General features: G+C 42.6%; 1 protein-coding gene across 4 annotated transcripts in view; it reads right to left on the bottom strand.

Annotated features, from left to right (window-relative positions):
- The window catches only part of NT5C2 (5'-nucleotidase, cytosolic II), a 107,824-nt gene that overhangs the window by 70,657 nt on the left and 12,355 nt on the right, over positions 1-24,812 (bottom strand). The window contains exon 1 of one of the 4 annotated variants that reach the window (XM_004680474.2): positions 5,510-5,573. The exons of 1 other annotated variant lie outside the window; for it this stretch is intronic. In XM_004680474.2, the coding sequence (XP_004680531.1) occupies positions 5,510-5,559 (50 nt within the window). In that variant the 5' untranslated portion in view covers positions 5,560-5,573. Of the gene's footprint in view, positions 1-4,690; positions 4,812-5,509; positions 5,574-24,812 lie in introns of those variants that run through there. 2 more of the 4 variants (XM_012723570.1, XM_012723571.1) reach the window with 2 other exon arrangements.

Genomic DNA, 24,812 nt, shown 5'->3' with positions numbered 1-24,812 from the left:
ACCTGTGCCAAGAGCAGCCCCAGTGCCATGGCTGAATGGAATGCCCACACTGACAAACTCAAGCAAGGCAGGACCTGTCAGGATGTGGCATCATGGTGTGTAAGGACTCACTCTCTGTCTGGATGCCTTGCCTAGGAAAACCTTATCAACATCATGTCTGCTGAGATTAGTGTCCTGGTTGATAAAGACCAGTCAAGTTTTTTTGTGAATGGGCAGATACTTGGGAGCCAGAAATATTCTGTGATCAAGAGACTCACTACTGCAGGATGAGAATTTTACCATGTATCTTTGTATAAAAAGCACAGGTTGAAGCACCACCTTCAACATCACTGCCAAGGTGCTAGTCTGGCTGATAGGTAAAGGTGTCCATGGTGGTATGAACAAGAAATGTTATGAAGTAGTCTCTCACCTAAGATATGCCCAGTACTGACTTCATGTGTCCCTTTTCCCTACCACTCTGCACTGCTTTTGCACCTCACACTCCCACACACCATTTTTATTTTTAGGCCATTACCTCACACCCCTTATTGCTGAAAAAATAAAAATAAACACCACATGGGCTGGGGCTAGATGGACAGAGACATCTACCCATCTCCTTCTGTGTGTGCTGGAAAAATTTTTGTTGTCTTTGTGGTTTTTCCTGAATAAAAAGATTCTACTAAAAAAAAAAAAAAAGCCTAGATGGCCACATGTAAAAGAATGAAGTTGGAACACCAACTCCATGCACAAAGTAAATCTTATTTTAATTAAAGACTTAGGTATAAGACCTGAGACACTAAAATACATAGGAGAAAACATGGGCAATAGATTCATGACATCAATGATAAAGATCTTTTTGGAAATTAGACCCTTATGGCAAGGGAAATAAAAGCAAAAATAAACAATTAGGACTACCTCAAAAAAATTGAATACAGTAAAAGAAAATATAAGTAGATTAAAAAAAATCTCACTAAATGAGGTATTATTTTACAAATTACACAACAAGGTTAAAATCCAATGTAAAAAAAAACTTATTCAATAATTTAAAAAATCACCCAATTAATAAATGGGCAGCAGATCTGAACAGACAATTCACCAAAGCAGGAAAATGTATAAGGGAGATGTAGGTCAAAAGTACAATGAGCAGACCCTCCTTGGTGGCACAGCAGGTTAAAGTACAGCACTAAGAAGCTAAAAAGCCACTTCAGTGTGAGTTTGATCCCCGCCCCAGAGGTGATCCACATAGCACTGCAGACCTCTCCTGATCTGCCCTCTGCTCACCTCGGCAGTGTGCTTCGTCAGTTGGCCTGTTCTGCTCCCCACTGTCTCTGGTGAATACTCTCACAAATAAATAAATCTTTAAAAATTTTTTTAAATACAATGAGCTAGATATAAGAACAGAGACCATAAAATACCTGGAAGCAAAGATGGGTGAAATACTACACGATATACACCTCAGTAACATCTTTGAAGATACAGCACCCAATGCAACAATAGTGAAGGAAAGGATAAAGAGATGGACTACATCAAGTTAAAGAACTTCTGTACAGCAAGAGAGACATTACAAAAAACAAATATCCCCCAGATTAGGAAAAAATTTTCTCACACAAAACTAGCGATAAAGGATTGGTCACAAAGAACTGATGAAACTTAACAAAAATAAACAATCCCATCAAAAACTGGGCAGAAGAAAAGACTTTTCCAAAGAGGAAATGCAAATAGCCAACAAGCATATGAAAAAATGTTCAACATCACTTGCAGTAAGGGAGATGCAAATTAAAACCACAATGAGATACCACCTCACACCAGTGAGAATTGCAAGTCTTAAAACAACTAGCAACAACAAATGTTGGCAAGGATGTGAAGAAAAAGGAACTCTCCTGCACTGCTGGTGGGAATGCAAACTAGTACAACCACTATGGAAAACTGTTTGGAGGTTTCTCAAACTGCTAACCATGGTGCTTCCATAGGACCCAGCAATCCCACTCCTAGGTGTCTACCCAAAAGACACAAAAACACTGATTCAAGAAGACACCTGCACCCCCATTTTCACTGCCGCTTTATTTACAATAGGGAAGACATACATGGAATCAACCCAAATGTAGATGACTGGATTAAAAAGATGTGGTACATATACACAATGGAATATTACTCAGTAACCAAAAAAAAATAAAATACATGCCTTTTGCAGCCACATGGATGGAGCTGGAAGGGATCATGCTTAGTGAAGTAAGCCAGAAAGAAAAGGAAAAATAGCAGATGGTTTCACTCATAGCAGGAATATAAAGGACCAGGGAAGAAAATAGTAATAATAATAATGAACAACTATATACCAGAGACATTTTATGGAGGTGGAGTGGGGATTGGGACCAAAAATGGGGGGAAAGAGGAAGTGTACTAGGCTATGGTGATGGCAGTTGGGTGAATTGGTGGTGGGAAGCCCACAGGGATTATAACTGAGATGGGGAAAGGCACAAAATGTAAAATAAAAGTAAACTATTATTTAAAAATAAATTTAAAAAAATTTTTTAAAATACAATGAGATGCTATCTCACTATAGTGAGACTGGCACATATTAAAAGACCCCAACAAGAAGTGCTAGAAAGGATTCAAAAAAAAGAGGAACCCTCTTACACCACTTCTGGGAATGTAAGCTAATGCAGCCATTTTGGAAAATGGAAACACTGTATGACCCAGTCCCACTCTTGGGCATTTACACAGATTATGAGACCATAAGCAAAAAAATCACATGCTCTATGTAAAATATACTGCAGTATTACTCAGGGTAGCAAGGCCATGGAAATAAATTAGGTGCCCACATGTAGAAAAATGGATCAAAGATGCAGTATATCCATACTATGGAATAAATTCTATTCACTCATAAAGTATAGATGAAATATACAGTGAAACAGAGTTTGAAGGAATTATGTAAAGAAAGTCAGAAATGAAAAGATAAATATTGGACATTTATATAACAAACAATTTAACAAAGTAAAATAGTTACAAAAATTAGTGGACACTAATAAATGAAGTGAGGTTTCCAAGATTAAGAGAAGGGGAGGAAAAAGAGTCAACGGGATATAAGGAATGGCAGTGGGGAAAAAACCTAAATAATCCAATTTTTTTAAAAACTGTAATTAGTGAAGAAGTGGATTAAGAGCAGAGTCACATATGATAGGAAGTTGGTTTGTTTGTTTTAACTATTCCATTGCATTAAGTTTCCTGGTAAGAGTTAGACAATAAAAAATTCATTTATAAAAATATGTCCTTTCAGGGCTTCCCTGGTGGTGCAGAGGTTAAGGACACAGAGCTATCAGGCTATCACCAGTCACTGCAGAAAAGAGTCAGATCCTCATCCTGCCAGACTATCCTGTCTCACCACTGCTCCCCTCATGGCACAGCAGACTATCCTGTCTCACCACTGCTCCCCTCAGCAATGTATTTCAGCAGATCTGCCTGTTCTGCTCCCCACTGTCTCTGGTGAATCCTCTCACAGCCCCATACCTCTGGCCTACATCCCAGTTCTTGTATGCATAAATCTTTTTTTTTTCAATATGTCCTTTCAAAAATATTTAGACACAGTCCAGACAAATGAACATTCCCCTCTCAAAATTTCACTGTAATTTGGATTTTTTTCAGGAAACTACAATGATATTCACCAGGCTTAAGGATACCATACGTTAACCATATGAATCTGCAATTACACTTTTGGAAACTTGCAGTTGCTAATTTTCATACAACGGAATCAAATCGTAGAACTAAATAAAGCTGTGCAGGGCCATCTTCAGTACTCCCGTTTACAGATTAGTTGATAACTAACTGGTAAAATCTAAATTCTGGATTCATGAGAATAACGCAGCAATCTATACGGCAGAAATGTAGAGACTTGTATTTGCAATAAAAATGAATTTCAGGCCCTCCCTGGTGGCGCAGCGGGTTAAAGCACAGCACTGAGAATCTGAAGCCACTTCCGCATGAGTTCGATTCCCGCCTGCTGCCGCCTGCCCCGGAGGAGACCACATGGCGAGCCAGACCTCTCCTGACCCGCCCGCTGCTCCCCTCAGCAGTGTACTTCGTCAATTTGCCTGTTCTGCTCCCCACTCTGTCTCTGGTGAAGCCTCTCACCGTCCCTGAGCCTCTGGCCTGTACCCCAGTTCTGTATGAATAAATAAATCTTTAAAAAAAAAATGAATTTCAGAAAATTTCAGGCAGAGTTCTGATTTTAATATTACTAGCGGTGTCCTCTCGAACTTTAATTGAACTCTTCGAGCCTCAATGCCTTCATCTGGAAAAGCCTACCAACTGTTGAAAAGTGTTGTGGTAAATCATCCAAAGACCTCAATTACATTAAGCCTCCACAGTGAATGGCAGTGCTGCAACATTCGCCTTCACACATTCGTTAGTACTTTACTGCTTGCCTTAAGAGGTAAAATGAGCAATATTTAGACATGATGAAACAAGTACAATCCAATCATGACGAACCTGTCTGCACCCTGACAGACACACACGCACGCTCAGAACCCTGTAAGGATGAGTAGTCGCAGCAGAACGCAGTACTTTACAATCCTCAAACCTAAGGGCACTCAGCCAAAAGCCCGGGAAAACAACACGTCTGATCTATTCCTTTTAAAAGCTGAGAGCTAAAGGAATCAAATCTCCAAAATGCCACCGATTAGCAACTAAAGGTTCAGGCCTCAGGGCTGCTACTCACTCTCGGAGCTCATCGCTCATCGGCTGCCGGGGCCCCCAGGAAAAGGAACCGAACAGACCGCCAACGGACTGCCGGCTCTGCACTGGGGAGCCATTTGAAAAAAGCTTCTTTGTGGCGGGGGTTGCGATTCGTTAAGGGCTTTCCAGGAAGTGGTGCAAACGACAAAACTGGCGCGTGGGCTATCAAGTTTCCAAATTCTTGGGGTTCTCACTAAAACGCCGTCAACCTCGCATCCTACCACAGCGGGCCACTAGCTGCCCCGGGCTCAGCTGGTGACGCGCAGAGGGGCGGGAGGCCCACAGGGAAGGAAAGGGTGCCCGACGCTGGGGGGTAGAGGGGCTGGTAAAAACAGGCAGAATTCAGTCAAGTGATGTCTGAGGCGGGATAGGGCCCGCTATTAGAGAGAGCGAAAACGGGGCGGAACACGAAGCTGACGCCAAGGAAGCGACGCAGGCTCAGAGGAGCCGAAGGGCCGCTCTCTGGAGGGAGGCCGGCCCCCGCCAGCAGACAAGGGAGAAACAATGGCGCGAGAGTGACGTGGGGCTGGGGGCGTCGCCGCAGCACGAAGAAGGGTCAGTTCTGAAGGGGGCACAACCCGGAACCGGGCGGCGAGCGAGGCCGCGGTGCGCAGGCGGCAGGCGACGCTGGAACTGAAGAGAGGGGCCTGAGGCTTGAGGCGGCCCGGGTGGGGCCGGGGTCTGGCGACCCCAGTCGGGTCGCGCGCTCGTCCGCGCTCCCTCCCACCTTCAGTCCCTCCCTCCCTCCCTCCTTCGCACGTTCGCTCCTTCCCCTCCCGCCCGCTGGTCCCGCCGCACTCACCGGCACCGCCGCACGGCAGCAATCCCAGCGCGCAACTGCCGCAGCAGCATCGGCGCCCGCCCTCCCTGCCTCCTCCGCCTCCTCCGCCCCGGCACCGCCCCCAGCTCGTGCCCAGCCAGGGACCGGCGCGCTGTTCCGTTCTGCCGTTCCCCCGCAGAACCCGGCCGCGGCGAAGCGCGCTGGGTACGCCGCGGTAGCTGAGCGGCACTGTGGCCCTTCGCCTCTGTCCCTCGCGTGGGTCTGAGGAACTTTGAAGTACAGGACCACAGTCGTTGCAAGATGGGGTGACGCAAGTTGGCCACCCCTCCGAGTCCTTTAGGCTCCCGTCTACCCCCAGACCTACGGTAGCCGGGCCCCTCAGCAGGACACCTCAGCACGCTCCGCCGCGTGCCCTCGCCCTTTCCCTGGGCTGCGGGGAGGCGTCTTTTCGCCGCAAACGGAATCTCCAAGGGCAAAGGACCTCAATGCGCCTCTTGATCCAAAGCACCCCTGAGCCCCGCTGATCACTAAACGTGCTAGCTTTAGAGTTGGTTAGGACAGGTCGGAATCCCCGGCCCACTTTGTTGGAGAAGTTACCAGACCTCTTTTTACCCAGTTCCCTCGACTGTAATAACGGGGAGATAACGCCTACACCGTGGGCATTAACAGGCTGAAGTAAGACAGACACAGTTCTCAACACAGCACTGGCCCGTACTGCGTACTCAGCTGTTGGTTGTGTTCACCCATCACCAACCCGTCTACAAGAGCCTCAAGGACAGAAAGTCCACGCTTTCCCGAGCAAGGTGTTCCTTGGTCTTTACAGCTCTGACGCGCTGCTAGGAAGTGTTGGTGAAGCTCCATTCGCAGGCCCAAGTCTTGTTGCTCGGAGTCTGAGAATGAACAGACGTCCTCTCTCCCCAGCCCCCTGTTAGGGAGCCGCCCTATCTCTGAAAAGGGAGGTGCCCGGTCCTGCCCCACCTAAAGAAGCCTGGAGTTGAGCAGAGAAGACTTGGGGGAGAGGACGGCGGGAGCAGACATGAAGGAGGGTGGGCTTGCTTCATGGCTTTGGACTGGCACCAGGGGCTTGGGGCACAGGGAAAGAGACAGGTGGAGCTAGCACGCAAAGAGTCATTTAGAAGGGACTTGGGCTAGAGACACCAAGGGATGCTGACAATGGCAGTTGTTACCTTGATCTGTACTGATTTTGCTTCTTGCATCCCTGGCGCCTTCTGTTTGGCAACCATCCCAGGCCAGGTAGGTTTACTGTCAGTTCTCACAGAGAAGGCACTTTTGGGGCCTTTGGTAGATTTCCACAGGCCTTTAATGCTGAGTCAAGGGACAGGCCAGCTTTCCCTCCGCATTTCTCTGGCGTTCTCCTTTCCGTGTGGGCTCGCCTCAAAGAGGTCCGCCTCCCTGTGCTGCCTCTTTGGACTTTACCCCTCCCCTCGAGACACAGGTGTGCTTGTTTTCACACGCAGCCTGCAGAGCTGTGCTCCCTAGCCCCGGGGTCCATAATTACCGTGAGTGTGCCACGTGCTCCTGCCACAGGAGCATTTTGCATGGGCCGCAGGTGGCAGCTGTAGAAGTTGAGGGAAGGAAGAAACAGCCCGACTACCTCACTTACCCCAAATCTTCTCCTATGGTTTCCTGCCAAGAGGTTCCTTAAACTTGGGGCAAATTCTCAGGCCTCAACAGCCTCCCTTTGGGTGAAACCTGTTTGGCTGGACATTTACTCAGGAGAGGATGGCTAACTGTGATATTTCTTTGAGAAACTACCCTTCTCTGTGCACACTATCAAAGTTCTTTCATACTAAGAAAGAATATGCTTTCTCAGTAGATGGCAGAATCCATTTAGAGCATGTTGGTTTGGGGGTACACTAACACTTCTACTCTTTAGATACTTGAAAGACTTCTACCCAAAGTCTCCTTTGACAGATCAGACTCTCCCACTCCTTCCATTTGTTGTGAGGATCTTCATACTCATTCTTCTCTCCTTTAGAATATGTCATCCAAGGCTGAATCAGATGCTCATGGTACTATCCCAGCAAAGCAGGCTATAATTTTCTCCTTGTAGACGTACTACCTTGCATTCAATCAAGTGCATAACTGCAATGAAGTTCTTGGCTTCTGCACTACTGACTCATTAAGCTAGCAGTCATCTAAAACCTTCAAGACTTTAATGAGTACTCTGCTGGGCATTCCTACCCCATCTTGTGTTGAGGACATGCCTTCAATGTCTCACTTACTAGATTTTTCAGGATATGTCACAAAAAGGAATAGGATTTGGAAGTTTATGTAACACCACCTTTAAATCAAGCATGCTTGAAAAAGGCCAGTTTTGCATCATGATGCTGGGCAAACAGTAAATATGTGTGTGTATATACTATTTATATATGTATATATATAATATTTATATATATATGCAATGTGATATCAACTAAGCAAAAAAAATGTGTGCATACACACTAAAGACTAGGAGGAAATATAATTGAACATGCTAATTGATAACACTTGGGTGGTTTCTTCTTTGTACTTTCCCCAAAAGCCCCCAAACTTTCTATATTGTTTACATTACTTTTATAATCAAGAACTGTGTTTCAAAATAATATCTAAAAAAAAGGGAGAACTTAAAGAAAAAATGAGGAACAAAGATAAAAACAGATTAAGAAAATATTTGTTAATATATAAAACAAAGAACCTGTATCTGAAACACAAGAGATTCAAGAAATCAATAAGAAAAAATATAGAAAATAGAAAATAGGCAAAGGATATAAAAATAGGCAGTTCACAGAAAAGAAAATATAAATTGCCAGTAAGCACAAAAGATTTGGTTCAAGCACAATAGTAAGTAGTAAAATGGAAATTCAAACTATATTATTAATTTCAAGCTTCATGAGAACAAAATAATGTGAATAGGCATAGCCACTTTAGAATGCAATTGGACATTTATTAATTATGATATGGCTCAACAATGCTACTTCTAGTTATCTACTATAACTCATGTGCTTATAGAGACATGTACAAAAATAGTCATTTTGATAATACTAACAAAGTTTGGAATCAATCTCAATGCCCTCCAAAGGGAAATGACTAAATGTAGAATATTCATATAATAGAATCTTACAAAGAATTTATAAGAGGTGGCCTTGGTCTACATGTTATTATAGATATATCTCAAAACCATAATGTTAAAAATGAAAACAGAAAGTTGCTGTATATCAATATATATTTATTATATTATTATCATCTAATTTACCAGTATTAAATTCTTAGTTTTCATTATTGAATCAGGATTATGAAAACTGTTAACATTAGGAGAGACTGAATGAAAGGTTTATTGAAACTTTCTATACTCTTTTTGCTGCTCTTCTATAAATCTAAAATTAATTCAAAATAAAATGTTAAAATATATACATAAATGCTATTATGTCCTATCATCACTGCCATAAGGAATGTTAGTGTCTCCTCTAAATTTGTATGTTGAAGCCCCATCCATAATGTGATGGTATCAGAAGGAGTTTAAGTCATGGGGGTAGAGCCTTCAACAATGGAATCCCCTTGTAAGAGACTCCAGGAAGCTCTGTAACCCAGCCTACCTTGTGAGGATATAGCAAGAAGACAACTGAGTCTCAACTAATAATCAGATCTTCACCAGACACTGAGTCTGCTGGTGCCATGCTTTTGAACTTCCCAGTCAGTATAACTGTGAAAAATATATTCTATTGTTTATTGACTGCCCAGTCTATAGTGTTCTATTATGGCAGCTAAGACAGTGACACATTAAGTTTATAGCAGATTTTTTAAACAAAATGATATGGCTTCATACCAGAGACTATCTTAAACAGAAGATTAAGATTAGAGGTAATGTTCAAAAGGAGTAACTAACTGTAGTTTTAATATTTGAGAGGTAAATGTATTTGTGTTTTGCTTTTTTAACTAAGAAATAATTTTTGAAAATGCTAAAGGACAGGAAATTTAGCCTTATGACTTTTAGGAGTAAGATAAGCCATGCTTATTTATGAAACAAACTTCTTTTTTTATTTAAAAAATATTTATTTATGCGTACAGAACTGGGGTGCAGGCCAGAGGCGCAGGGACGGTTAAGAGGCTTCACCAGAGACAGTGTGGAGAGCAAAACAGGCAGACTGACAAAGTACACTGCTGAGGGGAGTAGCAGGCAAGACATGAGAGATCTGCCATGGATCACCACCACCACCACCACCCCTAACCCTGGGGCTGGGGTTCCAACTCATACTTAAATGGCTGCAACTAGGTTGCAGTGCTGCACTTCAACCCACTGTACCACCAGGAGGGCCAAAACAAACTTCTAACTGAGGGTTGGGGAGCCTAAGGAAGCAATGAGGAGCCCAAAGTGACTGGTCTGGAGACTGAAACTTAATATCAGCTGAATGACCATGGCACTGTTTGGCAGGAGAGGCCAGATCTCTCAAACTTCCTGCCCAAGCACCCACAATGCAGTCCTGTCCCTCTGGTCAACACTATTTTCCCCACATACCATAAACTCTTAGTCACCCAGAATGTGAGCCGCATTCACAGGTCACTCATCAGTTTTCTGCTTCTTGGCAGAGCTCTCAGAGAAATGAAAGTGTTGCTCAACACCCTGGCCTGGGGCCTAGAAATAGTCTTCTGCTGGCCAAAAATATTTCTCCCAGAAGTGTGGTCTTAGTGACAATCAGCCGCCTCAGAGGTCTCCTCTCTTTTTCATCCTTCTCTGTCTCTCTTCTTTTAGTGTGAAAGATTTTTAATAGAATTGGTGACCTTAGAGAAGAAAGGATTTCAAAAAACAGATTCCCAATAATACACCAAAAATCACCATCCCCTCATGGGCAAATGCTCACCTAAACAGGCTGGAGCTGAAGTGGGGTAGCTAAGACCTGAAAATTTGCCACAAGTCTAAGGTTTTTCTTGATGCAAAGCCACAAGAAAGAGGTTAGGTTCCCAGAGAGCTGGCACAGGAAGAGAAATATGAAATTCAAAATATCACACAGAATCCACCATGAAGTCAGGATAATGACTGGCATTGTCTCGGGCAAGCCTCCTTATGTGTCTCTTACCACATATCTTCCAAGTATCTCTACATGTCTCTCTTCCCTATGTTTCCTCCCATGGTTCTTTTCCCCTAGCAGGATGCGAGTCAGAGCCAGAAGGCCAATCCCAGCAAACATGAGTTCCCATTCCTTCTTTCTCTAACAGCACAGGCTCAGCATTTACTATGATAAAAGCCCAGAACAGAACCTGTGTGAGGAAACAATCAGAAAACTTTTAGTCTAGTTAGAAACGTCTAAACCAACTCAACAGCAGGACAGCTCTGAAAGACTCAGGAACACCCAAAAATGGGCACTGAGCTCCTGCCACGTGCCTAATACTGATTAACAGAAACACAAGCTTTTGCTCCATTGGAGATTCTGACTCCTTGAGAAGATGGGCTTTACATAAACAAACAAAAAATATATATACTATGTTAAGTTAAAAATAAAAACAAAACAGACACAAAAGGAGAAGTATTCTTATATGAGCCTACATATGCTCAGTAATAGCATTTCCTGACTGAATTTTCCCATGGTAAGCAATCCACATCAAACTCAGCACATAATCTCCTGTGCTAAAAGGAAGCTGAACAAATATATCTTTTTTTTTTTTTGAGATAGGAAGTAAGTTTTATATGAATTCATCTTCTGGATGTGGATTTAGTAGTAATTAAATACATGAAAACACAAACTGTACACAACTCGCTCACAATAGCTCTTACATAAAAAACTTTTCTCATGCCACTAACCACTGATTCTTTCAGCCTACAACCCAGTCTTCTTACATTTTCTTTATGTAAGAAAATGTATTTATTTTACTAATAAAATACAAAGATCAGAGAATGCAAAGCGTACTGGTAACCATAGACACTGGAAGACTTTTGACCACAAGTAAGAGAAAAGCTAGTTAAAAGAGACTTATACAAAGCCAGAAGGAAAAGCAAAAATACCAATGGTTTCACTCATAGCAGGAGTATAATGGAGCAGGGGAGAAAATAATAATAATAATGAACAACCATATATGAGAGACATTTTACGGGGGTGGAGTGGGGAATGGGACCAAAAATGAGGGGAGTGCACTGGACTATGGTGATGGTACATGGGTGATTTGGTGATGGGAAGCCCACAGGGATTACAACTGAGATGGAAAAAGGCACAGAATGATGTAGACATAAACTATTATATTAATTTAAAAAAAAGGATCGGGGGAAGAGGCTTATACAGTAAGGAAGTTCAGAGGTGTGCCAGACTCTAGGGAACATGAGTCATTATTTATACTGAACCAGCTTACTAGTCTCTCTGCCCTGTTACTTTCAGGGTTACCATCATCCTATAACAGGTCCCCTCCATATCTGTAGGACAGTTGAAAGTTTTCTTGCTCATGTCAATAAAAGGCAGATGCTTCTACTCTGCTCTGCACTCTTAGGTCCATCTCTTCAACCTAACTGGGCTGTTAGGACATGTACGGACAAATAATCAGTGCAGATTTTGTACCTAGAGATGAGGATGGAGAGGATATATGAGCAAAAGTGGGATTTTTGACAGGGGGAAGGGTGGGGAATGGGTATTAGGTAGATAGTCAAGACTATCTGCTACAAACAAGCCAGAATCTGCCCAGACCTTGAATCACAAGTAATATCAGAGAAATACAGAACCAAGACTTTGAATTTCACACATCCACTAATCCACTGGATCTTAACCCACCCAAGGTCTAAGAAAACACTCCCATTCAGTAACAAATGCTTCTTGACTGCAGTGGTCCTCAGAGGCTGCAAAAAGTATGTAATCTGAGAGTTGCTCTTTATCAGTTGCAGCCCCTCCTTCCAAGAGAGACCATGCTCGTGGTAGTTGGGCATCAGTCCTGCAGTTTAGCCCCCCTGCAGTCCGGCTTCATGCCAGGCGTCTCACCTTACTTCATCCCAGTGTAACCAAGCAGCATTTTCCAATTAGGCAAAATTGGGAATCCCAAAGTATGTTTGAATATAGAGCAACGTGAAAGGTACCTAGGTGTTCCTTGAAAAAAAAAAAAAAAAAAAGCTGTTCCATTCTTACAGAAATTGTGGAAGGTTTATTTAAATTCTATTCACAAAACTCAGGCCTTTGAAAGCAAGAAAATGGCTTTGGCTTTCAGATGAAAGAAGTAAGGCATCCTTCAAAGACATACAATAGGAATCTGTGTTGAGATATATAACCATCCATTATTTTCTTCAAACTGTATCAGGCATAAGGTTTGCCTGGGGAGTTTTCTAAAAGGCAGATTTCAGACTCTAATGCAGTCTCTGGCGATGTGGTTTAGGAATTCTGAATTTAATTAAACTCCCTAGGTAATTCTGATGCAGGTGGTCCGTGTGTTCTTTGACAATGCTAACTACCTACCTCATGCCTGCTTGTGACAGTAATCAATGTTGCCATGGCAGCAACTGATCTGAGCCCCCTCCTACTGCTTGCTGCCCAGGCTACAGCTGCTTCCTTGGGTTCCTTTCTTGTTTGCCAGCCCAAAGAGCCATTTCAAACAACAGCCTTCTGAGTACTGCAGAAATATACAATTGACCCAAACAAAGAAGCTGACTCATAGCTGCAGGATCAGGAATTATAATAAATTTTTTTTGTCACTCGCCTTCAGAGCACCCATTTCTTCATTTCCCTTCGCGGCTCCACTTTAGATGTCATATACTAGCCCTCAATTATTACATTTCATTTGAATAGGGTATAGTAACCAAGACCCAGACAATTTCCCAAGACTGCCACAAGCTGAGGCCCTCTCTCACCTGTCATCTAAAGCACATTTTTAACAACTGTCCTTTGGGGCTGAAAATAAACCATCTCTCATTTCAGTGATGCAATGTTGAGATGATTACTCTTAACTTCCAGCAAACCACAAGGAGTTCTTTTGAACTAACTATTTGGTCAGGTACTGTCTAAAAGAAAATCCATGTTAACAGAAGAAAGAACTAGGACCTGCATCTAATCTCTTAGCAGGTGTGGTAAACTGAATAATTGCCTAATCCCCTTGATTTACACCAAGGTCTTACAGTTCCATAGCAAAAGAGAACTAAGGTAGCAGGAAGAATTAAGCTAGCAGAAAGAATTCAGCTGACTAATCAACTGACCTTAAATAGAAAGATCCAGAATTTTCCAGGTGGGTCTAATGTAATCACAAGAATCCTTAAAAGTAGACAATACAGGAGCAAGCATCAGCGTGATGTCAAGTGAACAAGACTTATCTTCCCATTGCTAGCTATGAAGATGGAAGGGGATCAAGAGCCAAGGAATACCCACAGCCTTGATAAGCCAGAAAAAAGCAGGAAAACCAATTCGCTCGCTTCAGAAGGAACATGTGAACATAGCTCTCTTACCTGTTGATTTTAACCCACTGTCACTCTTTCCAGGCCTCTGAATACTAGAACTGTAAGATTACTTGTGTTGTTCTAAGCCACTAAATTTGTGATGATTTGTTACATCAGCAACAAAAAGTAAAATCACCAGGGGTTGACTAGAATCAAACAAATGTGAGCCTCCTGGCTCAGGACTAAGATTACTTTACCTCCAGGGCTGTTAGAGGGAAGCCCCTCATGTGGTGGTTTTCCAAGAGGCTTGCCTTAGAACTACTTTTACTTATCAAAGTATATACTTTTGGGGCCCTCCCTGGTGGCACAACGGCTTAGGATGCAGCACTGCAAGCTGGCTGCAGCCACCTCAGTGAGAGTTCGACCCCCACCCCAGAGTTGTCCCACATAGCACAGCAGACCTCTCCTGACCTGCCCGCTGCTCCCCTCAGCAGTGTACTTCGTCAGTCTGCCTGTTTTGCTTCCCTCTCTGTCTCTGGTGAATCCTCTCACAGCCCCTGCACCTCTGGCCTGTACCCCAGTTCTGTTCTGTATGCATAAATAAGTAAATCTTTAAAACATACACACACACACACACACACACTTTTTGGTCCATTCAACGTTGGTAGGTTTTGTTTTTCCCTTTTCTTAATGAAGGTTAACATATATGTACATATATTCAGAAAAATGCACAAAACATTTTCAAAAAGTAAATCGAAACATAACATACAACCAGAAGCTTCAAAACTCACCTTCTGCCTACCCCAAGGAACTGCTTCACCTCCCATGAATAATCACTACCCTGACTTCCCACTCATAAATGTACTTGACCTGTTTTTGAACTTAAGTGAACTCTCACATATGCAGAAGTTGTGTTGAACTTCCTTCAACTTACTGTTTATAAGATGCGCTTATGTGGCTTTTCTCCTGCCCATCTATGACTATGGAGGAGCCTCTTTTTCTTTCTCCTTTTCCTAATAAATCTGCCCTTTTAAAATGTTAAACAAAACAAAAAGATGCACCTATGTGTAGTAATTATCTATCTTCGTTGCTCTATAGTATTCCACTGTATACAGAAATAACACTTTGAATTTCACATGTCGACTAATCCCTGGTTCTTAGACTACCTGAGGGAGATATACATACACATATACATATACACACACACGTATACATGTACATATAATTCATAAATCTTTTCAAAAACAGAAATTATGGACTAAGGGTGGTTTCAGCCCCTTCTAGGATTTCTCAGAATCTTTATCTGCTAGTAAGTAATAGCAAATCTCAAAGAGAACCTCCAAATTTCCCCAAAAGTATTTGACTATAAAACTTATTTCTAAAGCATCCTATAAAACTCAAATTTTGTAGGATGTGCTTTAGAAACCCTAGATCTGAATGGTTTTCAAACTGTGTTCCTCAAAGCATTAGGGTCCCAGATAGTGATATGATACTGTGTAAGAGATCTACCAGACTCCCACTTCTACTTCAGTATACCTCTGCTTTTATATATTTTAAGAAGGAGTTCACATTGAGGAGGGTGTGTCTGTGTGTGTATTGTACTGACTGCACATATGTTTACATTTGAAAAGGCTTGGTTGCTTTAAAAATGCACCTGCAAACAACCCATCTGGGTTCTAAAGGACCTCTTAGAAGGCCTTTGCACTGTCTCAGGTTCCAAGCTACAGGGGTTGCTAACCTTATCCAGAGTTCATTGCTTTCGCCACTGTTGACTTGCCAGGCCTGTCAAAGGGCCATCTGCCCACTCTGATTCTTGCAGTGGTATCATGGAAAGGGCTCAAAAAGGGTCACTGACAACATCTCAACAGAGATCAAGCAGCTTAGTTCTCAAGCAATTTCTGTCTATGGAATCAGAGGCTGAAAATAGATCATTACATGCCACATAGTCTTAAATTCCTTCTTGCCAAGCAGCATGGTGTAGGAATTAAGAGCATGGACTCTGGAGCCAGACTCCCTGGCTTCAACTTCAGCACTGTTGCTAATTAACCATGACCTTAGGCAAGTTTCTCAATACCCTCATGTTTTTGTTTCCTCATCTTTAAAATAGAGGCAAAGATGATAGCACCATCCTCATAGACTTGATGAAGATTAATCTTTTTTTATGCATACAAGAACTGGGGTACAGGCAAGTGATGTGAGATGTGAGAGGATTCGCCAGAGTGGGGAGCAGAACAGGCAGATCTACTGAAATACACTGCTGAGGGGGGCAGCAGGGAGACAGGAAAGGTCCATTGCACCATGTGGGTCACTCCCTGGCCAGGGATCAAACAGTGCTGCACTTCAACCCCTTGCACCACTAGGGATGCCTGTGATGAGGATTAATTGAGATCACATTTGTACAGCATTGAGTGCTGAGTGTTCCTGAATATACTAAACACTTTAATCAAATATCACCCTGATAGTCCCAGCCTTAGATCCAGTACTGAACACCCCAAACTTTGCAAAACTAAAAGCTAGTAATCCTAGAGAACACATAGATTCAGAGGTAGTTATACTGTAGAATTGGGAAGGGTTATTTTACTAGTTCTCTATAGAATCTGGTGGGTCATTTAAAACCTTGGCTCCAATACCAAGAAGCCATGGAATCTGAGTTGTCCTAGGAAAAAACCTCCCAGTCTGCTCCAGTGTTTTTCCTTTTCTCTCATCCTAGTACACTTACAACACTTCTGACACCAGCTATTATATGACTCAGCTGCAGTTTAACTTAATTTTGACACCATCTACTTAAAGATAGCATCTCATCCCACAGGTTAAAGGTTCAGTTCCACAAAAGTGTGTCCTCATCCACTTCAGATAATAATTACAAATAGTAGATCCTTGGGCTACCCACGTCTGTCTGCCTTCTCTATCCATTACAGGCTTCCATGACTGCCTCCCCCTTGGACTGGACTATTTACTAGAGTGACTCATAGAACTCAGGGAAATATTTGCTTAAGTTTACCAGGATTTGAGAAGGAACCCAGATGAATAACCAGATGAAGGGAAACACAGGGCAAAGTCTGGGAGTGACCCAAGAACCAAGTAAGAACTTCTACTCCCCACGGAGATGGGGTGAGTCACCTTTCGGGTACATGGAAGTGTTCACCAGCCTGTAATGCTCCCTGAATCTTAAACATTAGGGAGTTTTATGAAAGTATGACTGATCATCGAGTTCATTTCTAGGCTTTCTCTCTTCTCCATAGACTAGGGGTTGGGTTGAAAACTTCCAGCTTCTAATAATCATGGCTTGGCCTTTTGGGTGACCAGCCCATCTCGTACAAACCCCACCAGGAATCATCTCAATGGGACAAAAGATATTATCACCCAAGAAATGACAAGAGTTTCAGGAGCCCTGTGTGAGGAACTGGAAGCAGAGAAAAATATCTGTTTATCCAGATATAGTGAGCAAGCCCAGGATGGAGCATCTGGACACAGGGGCTGCCCTGCTGACCACTGCTGCTGACACACCAGCAATACCTGGAGACCATTCAATGCTGTAGTTTGCTCTTCTACAAAGGCAGTAATACCTGCTCAATATTTCTCAAATAGGCAGTGGTTATGACTGGGGTGTTAAGGCACTAGAAGAAAAGAGTATTTGTAATTATCATCATGACTCCACTGAGTCAATGCCCCAAGTTATACTACTAGCTTTTTACCAAGCACCTTTCCCTCCATCCTCTCCATCAGCCTGATCAGGACTCCACAGTGTGACCTCCCAAGGCATCTAGACTCAAGACCTTGGAAGCAGTGGGGAGGAGGAAAAGGAAAAATTTTCTCCTCCTCAGAGCCCACAACGCTCTGGGATGGAGTGAGCAGCTAGGAATTAAACATCCAGTAATCTACAAATACTCTTGGAATTCCAGCTTAGTGAGTCAGTTCAATTATGATTCTTGCTGAACTAACAAAGGGTGACAGTAGAAGAATGAAGGGAGACATTCCATTCCCTTGCCTCCAGGGGATCTTAGCAGCTCTACTTTCCAGTTAGATCTGGAAGTACTTTTAGATCAGTGGTTCTCAACTCTGGCTGAACATTAAAATCACCAGGGGAGCTTTTAAAAAATACCCAATTAAACAGACTCTCTGGGAGAGGGACCTAGACATCAGCATTTTTAAAGCTCCCCGGATGATTGCAATGTGAACTGAGTTTGAGAATCACTGTACAGACAACCCAGGTCAAACACTTGACGTTATAGAAGGAAAAATTGAGGTCCTGGTAGTTTAAAATTTTTGTCCAAAATCATACAACTGATAAGAGTTTGCAATTACAGTTCAAGTTGATGAAATAGTTCATTTTTGTTAGCAATTACTCTGGGCCAGAGTAAGAATCAAGAAGCACTTTATAAAACATAATCTGTAGATACTCACAATCATCTTAAGAGAAAATTGAGGATATTTTAACTAGTTTGCCCTAGGTCAAAACCACTAACCTAGGGCAGAGATCCCAGTCCAACTTCAACCAAGTTTGAGCAGTATGCAAATAACAAGACAGGGATAAGGAATCCCCATGAAACTTAAAATCTAGCTGAAGAGATAAGAATCAGGTGAAACAACAACCAAAACACAGTCTGACAAGTATTTTATAGTACAAGTAAACAACGAAGGCACCTGACTCTGGAAAAAGTTAAAAAAAAAAATCTTCCCAGAGAAGAAAGTCTTAAGGACAAATGAATGTCATTTACTGCAAAACAAGAAGGAAATGTTGGTGAGGCCTCAAGGACAAAGACATAGTGACATTAGAGACTGTAATGAGCAGCTCAGTGTTATGTTATACTCCAGAATGACTTGACAGATACATTAGCAAGAGCTTAAATAGAAGAGACCAACTCACCAAAGAACTGAGGAAACCACTGAAGGATTACACACTGGACAATGGAAGGATAAAAATGTGTGTGTTCAAAAGACTGAAGGCTATGAGGCCAAAAGCAGAGGCAAGAAAAGAAAAAGTTGACTTCATCAAAATTAAAAACTTCTGTGAATCAAAGTACACTATTAACAGAGAAAAGGGGCAACCCAGATATGGGAAAAACTATGTGCAAAGCATAAATCTGATAAGGGTTAATATCCCGAATATGTCAAGAACTCCTACAAATCAACAACAACAAAACCACAACCTAATTCAAAACTAAGCAAAAAATGTGAATAGACATTTATTTAAAGAAGATACACAGCTGGTCAATAAGAATATAAAAAGATGCTCAACATCACTACTTATTAAGGACATGCAAATCAAAACCACAATAAGAAAAGGTCTCACAGCCAGAGGAATGGTTATTATGAAAAAACAGAAGATGACAGGTGTTGGTGAGCATGTGGGACTCTTTTGTATTGCTGGTACAAGGAACAGTAGAGCAGTTCCTCAAAAAATTAAAAATAGAATTACCATATAACTTGGGAATTACATACCACTTCTGGATATGTTTCAAAAAGAACTGAAAGCAGTGTCTCGAAGAGATGTTTGTACACCCACGTTCATAGCATTATTCAGAATGGCCAAAAGGTGAAAAAAAAAGCAACCTATATAATGGATGAATAAGTAAAAAAAAGATGATATATACATACAGTGGAATATTATTCAACCTTAAAAAGGAAAAAAATTCTGGCACATGCTACAACATGGATGAACCTTGAATCTTAAGCTAAGTGAAATAATCCTGTATGATCCCCCTTATATGAAGAACCTTGAGTATTTCAGTCTTAGAATAGAAAGTAGAATGATGATTGTCAGAAGCTAGGGAAAGGAGGAATGGAGAGTTATTGTATAATGGATAGATTTTCAGTTTGGAATGGTGAAAAGTTTTAAGAGAGTGGTGAGAACTTCATAATAATGTGAATATTCTTGATACCAATTAAATATATAGATTAAAATGTTAACTTTTATGGTATGCATATCTTACCATAATAAAAAAGCTACTGGGGAAAATTAGTGGCAATAACACTAGTAGATTAGATGGGGAAAATTCTCAATGAAGAGACCAGTAAGAAAACTAACGTCCAGAGGCAAAGGCTTGATTAGAATCTGATAATGTAAGACAGTCGCAGGGGAGGTACAGGAGATAGATAATAGGTATTTTTAGGAGATTAGTGGATAGACTGGGGGTGTGGGAGGATGAGGAGACCTCTTGCAAGGTCCTCACCTGACAAACTGAGCAGCAGTGGTCCTAATCACCAAAACACCAAAAAGCTGTGAGGAGGAACAGGTTTCTGAAAAGGTTAAGTTCAGTTTGGGGTGAGCTGAGTTAGAAGTGCCTGTGTATTTTACCATAATAAAAAAGCTGTTGGAGAAAATTAATAGCGATAATGTTAATAGATTAGATGGTGGCACTCAGGTGGCAGTATCTTTTCGGAATTAGATATACAAATCAATCTCAAAAGATTGAACTTTTCTGAAAGTGTGATTATAGCATTATAGCCTTTTTTCCCTCTAAGTTTATGTCTTTTCTAAAGAAGGAAGGTGAACAAGGCAGGGTTGGCTGCGAGATAGTGATTAGTAGGGCTGGGTCATGGTACATAGAGATTGATTTGCAGCTCTTGACTACTTGGGAGACTTCAAAAGTCACATTAAGCAATTTTTTTACCATTGGGGTTGCAAACTTATTGGTTGGAATAAGGAAATTAATTTGTTATTAACAACAATAATATAAAGTGCTACATTTATCAGCCTCTACTCCATGGCAGGTATTTGCTAGGCCCTTTCTATATGTAAGTTGGCTTTTTCATAAACACTCTCAATTTACATAGGTGCAGAAAGGTCAGCTGTCTTGCACAGTGGCCAGTCTTAGATTACATGAGACATTTTAGAGAGGCGTAAAACAAGAAGAGGTCTAAACAAGGAAAAGTAGGGGCTAGATTACAGAATAGGAAGGGAACTTCACAAAGAAGGTAGTAGGTAGAGTGCTTTGCAAACTAAGGGAGAACAGACTCAAGAAGAAAGGAGTGGTTCACCATGTCAGAAGCCAAATAAAGTGTAAGCAAAGCAACAACTGAAAACTGCTCTTGGATTTTGCTGATAGGAGGTTGCTGGGGCCTTGGCAAGAAGCATAGGGATGGGGAACAGAAACCAGTCTGGGAGCTGGTATCAACTGGGGCCAACTTTTTGGATAAGCTGTGCTGTGAAAACCTGAGAGATTGGTTTTATGTTATAAGTATTTGGTCTTCATCCCTACTTCTAATGGTGAGTGCCTAGAAACCTGGATTTTTCTGTGGAGAGTGATTTAAATGTCTTTTATTATGTTAATGAGGTGCTTTTCCACTGCATCTAATAATAAGGGGATGGTTACCTAAGTTGTGACTGGAGGGGTGGAGCTTTCAGTCCAACTCCATGTTTGGGGGGAAAAAAAGGACTGGGAGGTTGAGACATGATATCAACAGTGGCCAATAACTCAGTCATGCCTAGGTGATGGCACTTCCATAAAACCCCAAAGGAAAGGTTGAGAGCACTTCTAGGTTGGTGACTCTATGAAGATTGGGAAGAGTATCACACTCAGAGAAAGCACAGAAGCTCCACTCCCTTCCCTATATATTGCCATAAGATTCTCTTCCATCTGGCAATTCCTATGTTATATCATTTTAGAATAAACTGACACTCTAGTAAGTAAAATGTTTCTTAGAGTTCTGGGAGTCACTGTAGCAAATTAATCAAACCCAAGGAGGGGAGTCACTGGGACTTTTGATCGATGGTTAGTTGGTCAAGACTGGTAGTGAGCTGGACTTGAGATTGGCACTAGGCATGAGGATGATCTTGTGGGGCTGAGCATTTTATCTGTGGGATCTGATGCTATCTCCAAATAGACAGTCTCCAAAACTGCATTCTCTAGCATCACAGAATTGAAGGGTGGTGTGGGGAAATCCCTGCACATCAGAGGTGGTCCTAGAACTTTAACTGGCTCACAGCTAGAGGGAGATAGTCCTAAAGGAGAGAGAAGGGGGAAGAGTGAGGGGAAAGACTAAAGATGGGAGGAAGGGAGGTGGCGGAGGCACAGAGCACCAAAGCATGGGGAAGGATGGTCTCAGACAGAAGAAAGACTACTTCCTCTGGGAAGTAGAAAAACAAAGGAGGCCACTATTTGTCCTCAGCTTAGTAAAGAGCTCCAAGGAGTCATGACACCAGAGAGCCAGTGGGCTGGGAGTGGGGAAGTAAGCGAGGGGGACAGGAGCTCTGACCAGAAACTGGTCTGGGGACATTCTGAGCTGCAGCAGTCATGACAAGGTCTAGGGTGTGCCTGACTGCAGCAGTGCTTACTTAGGTCATTAGAGTTAAAATGTCAAGACTCTAAGATGAATAAATCTTAGGAATGGCTACAAGGAGGAGTGAATGCCTGGTGGGTTCTATCCTCAAAGACATTTGTGGCCTACCGCAAGAATCACATTTTGTTATTGTTAAAAATTATCTTATGTACTAACTCAAAGTTAACCCAAATACACTTGCCAGTGTAATTCCATAGCTTCTTGAAGGACACACCAAACAACTGGACTAAGTGATAGACTGAATCCATGAGGCAGGAACTTCAATGATAGTCCTGGGTCAGCAGCCAGAGCTACATCTACAAAGTAGGTTAAACCTACCTTTCTAAGTTAGGCTGGGTCCTAGTCTCCATTCACTCAGCAAATATGCTTTCTGCCGGGCATTTTGCTAGACCCTAGGGATTCAAAATGAATCACATACGATTTTTATATAGCTCACAAGCAAGTACAGGAGTCAACCCTGCCACAGAGTGAAAATAGCAGTGCTACAGAGTTGTGTGAGCACAAAGGAACTAGGTTGGGGAAAACAGCAGAGAAGAGCTGACATGTGAAATAAACCACAAAGAATGCAGAAGAGAAGAGTAACAAAGGCACTCGAGGAAGTGAAATAGTGTAAGAGGGACACTGAGGCCTTCCATAGTCATGAAATGAGACAACCTGGTTTGACAGAACAGTGAATCCTAAAAGGACAGTACCTGTGCCATTAAAATGCAGGTTAACAGGTGCCGGGAGCAACTAGTCTAGTAGGCCTAGGATATGCATTAAAACAAGTGTCCTAATGTTTTTTAAAAGTGGTCCTTAGACCATTCTGAAAAACCGTGGGCTAAAATGTAGAGCGCATGATGGGAGGAAAGAGAAGGGTTTGGGACCGGGTAGGAGTCTTGGTCAGGTAGTCCTAACAGTCTGGAGCTGGGTTTATAAAGGCAGTGCATTACTCTGGTATCTTAGAAAGTTCATCTGCAGATAGTTCTGTCTCCCAGAGGAGACAAAATCTCCCCCGAACAGTAACAGACACGGTGACCCACATGACACACGAACCTATGCAGAACCCAGCCCGAGGACCACGCCCTGCAGCTCTGGGGCTTGTGCTAAATCATCTCTCACAGGAAGCAGCTTCAGGGCCCCTGGAATTTTACTTTACAAGCTGCTGCTTGGTTTCCAGGCTGAGGAAGGATAAAGAATAAATATTAACCAAAGGCGCTGCTAGGGCCTGGTGCCCAGGATTCTTCTCTCCCCTGACTCCCTGTCCCAGAAGCTGGGGTAAACTACTCATTTCCCAATTTCTGGCTGCAGAGAAAGGGCAAAGATAAGCACCTCTCAGAGTACATTCTCATCTGAGAGGTCTTAGTGAGGGCCTATTATCTTCCTAGCAGGGGGCCACAGTGGCCCTCCCTGGTGGCGCAATGGGTTAGGACACAGCACTGCAAGCTGGCCACAGCTGCTGCAATGCAAGATTGATCCCCTTCCTGGAGCTGACCCACAGGGCGTGGCAGACCTCTCCTTATTCACAAACTGCTCCACTCAGCAGTGCCCTTCATCTATCTGTCTGTTCTGCTCCCCACTCTGTCTCTGTGAATCCTCTCACCACCCCTGCACATCTGGCCTGTACCCCATTCTGTATGCATAAATAAATCATAAAAAAGGGGGGGCCACAGCCTGGCCACAGCGCTGCAGGCCTGCCTCTGGGGTGGGAGCATTCCAGACTCTGGGTTACTTCCTGGCTGACTGGCACAAAGGGGAGTGACTTTGCACAAAATAATTTCCTTTGTTGGGCATCAGCTTCCTCTTCCTTAAAACAAAGGAGTTTTAAAATCAAAAAACTTTACCCAGTACCAAAACTCCATGAGCTAAGCTGATTGAGGCTGAATATCTTCTGTTGGGTCACTCCACACTTCATGTTCACCCCAACCCCAGTTTCAGTGCCCTCAGGACATACCTTCCATTTATTAACGTCCGAGAACTCCATTATGTCCAATAGCCACCATCATTTTTGACTGCGTGCTATGTGGCAGGCACTGCGCTAAGCAATTTACATTTATTCATTATCTTACTTGCTCACTACAGCAACCCTATGAAGTAGATGCTGTCATTATTTAAGTTGTACAAATAAAAAATACTGAGGTTCAAAGAGACTAAGTAATTTTCCCAAGAACATTTAGCTGGTAAAGCAGCAGGCCTATATCAGATGCAGGTGACACAGTGCCAATGCCCAGGATCTCTCTGGTCATCACATTTCACAGAGCTGGTCACACACGGGTCCATTAGGCACAGACCACAGCCTACATTGGGGTTGTGGTAAGGGGTGGGGTATTGGGAGGGGAGGGGTAAGGACAGACCAAATGATGAAATTATTTCTTAAATTCTCACAACCTCAATTGATGGTTGTGAGAATTAAATGATTGGTAAAAGTTGTAAAAAGGCCACAACTAATATAAGGCATTAATGATATTATTATTTTTTTAAAGATGTATTTATTTACTTATGCATACAAAGCTGGGGTACGGACCAGAGGTGCGGGGCATGAGAGGCTTCACCAGAGACAGAGTGGGGCGCAGAACAGGCAGATTGATGATGTACACTGCTGGGGGAGCAGTGGGCTAGTCAGGAGAGGTCTGGGTCACCTCCAGGGCCAGGGATTGAACTCACACTGAGGCAGCTGTGGCTAGCTTGCAATGCTGCATCCTAACCCACTGCTCCACCATGGAGGGC

Source organism: Condylura cristata, unplaced genomic scaffold (genome assembly GCF_000260355.1).
Source record: "Condylura cristata isolate star-nosed mole 26May11 unplaced genomic scaffold, ConCri1.0 scaffold00011, whole genome shotgun sequence".
NCBI lineage: Eukaryota > Metazoa > Chordata > Mammalia > Eulipotyphla > Talpidae > Condylura > Condylura cristata.
Note: the sequence above shows the minus strand (reverse complement) of the source record. Positions and strands in the feature narration are given on the sequence as shown.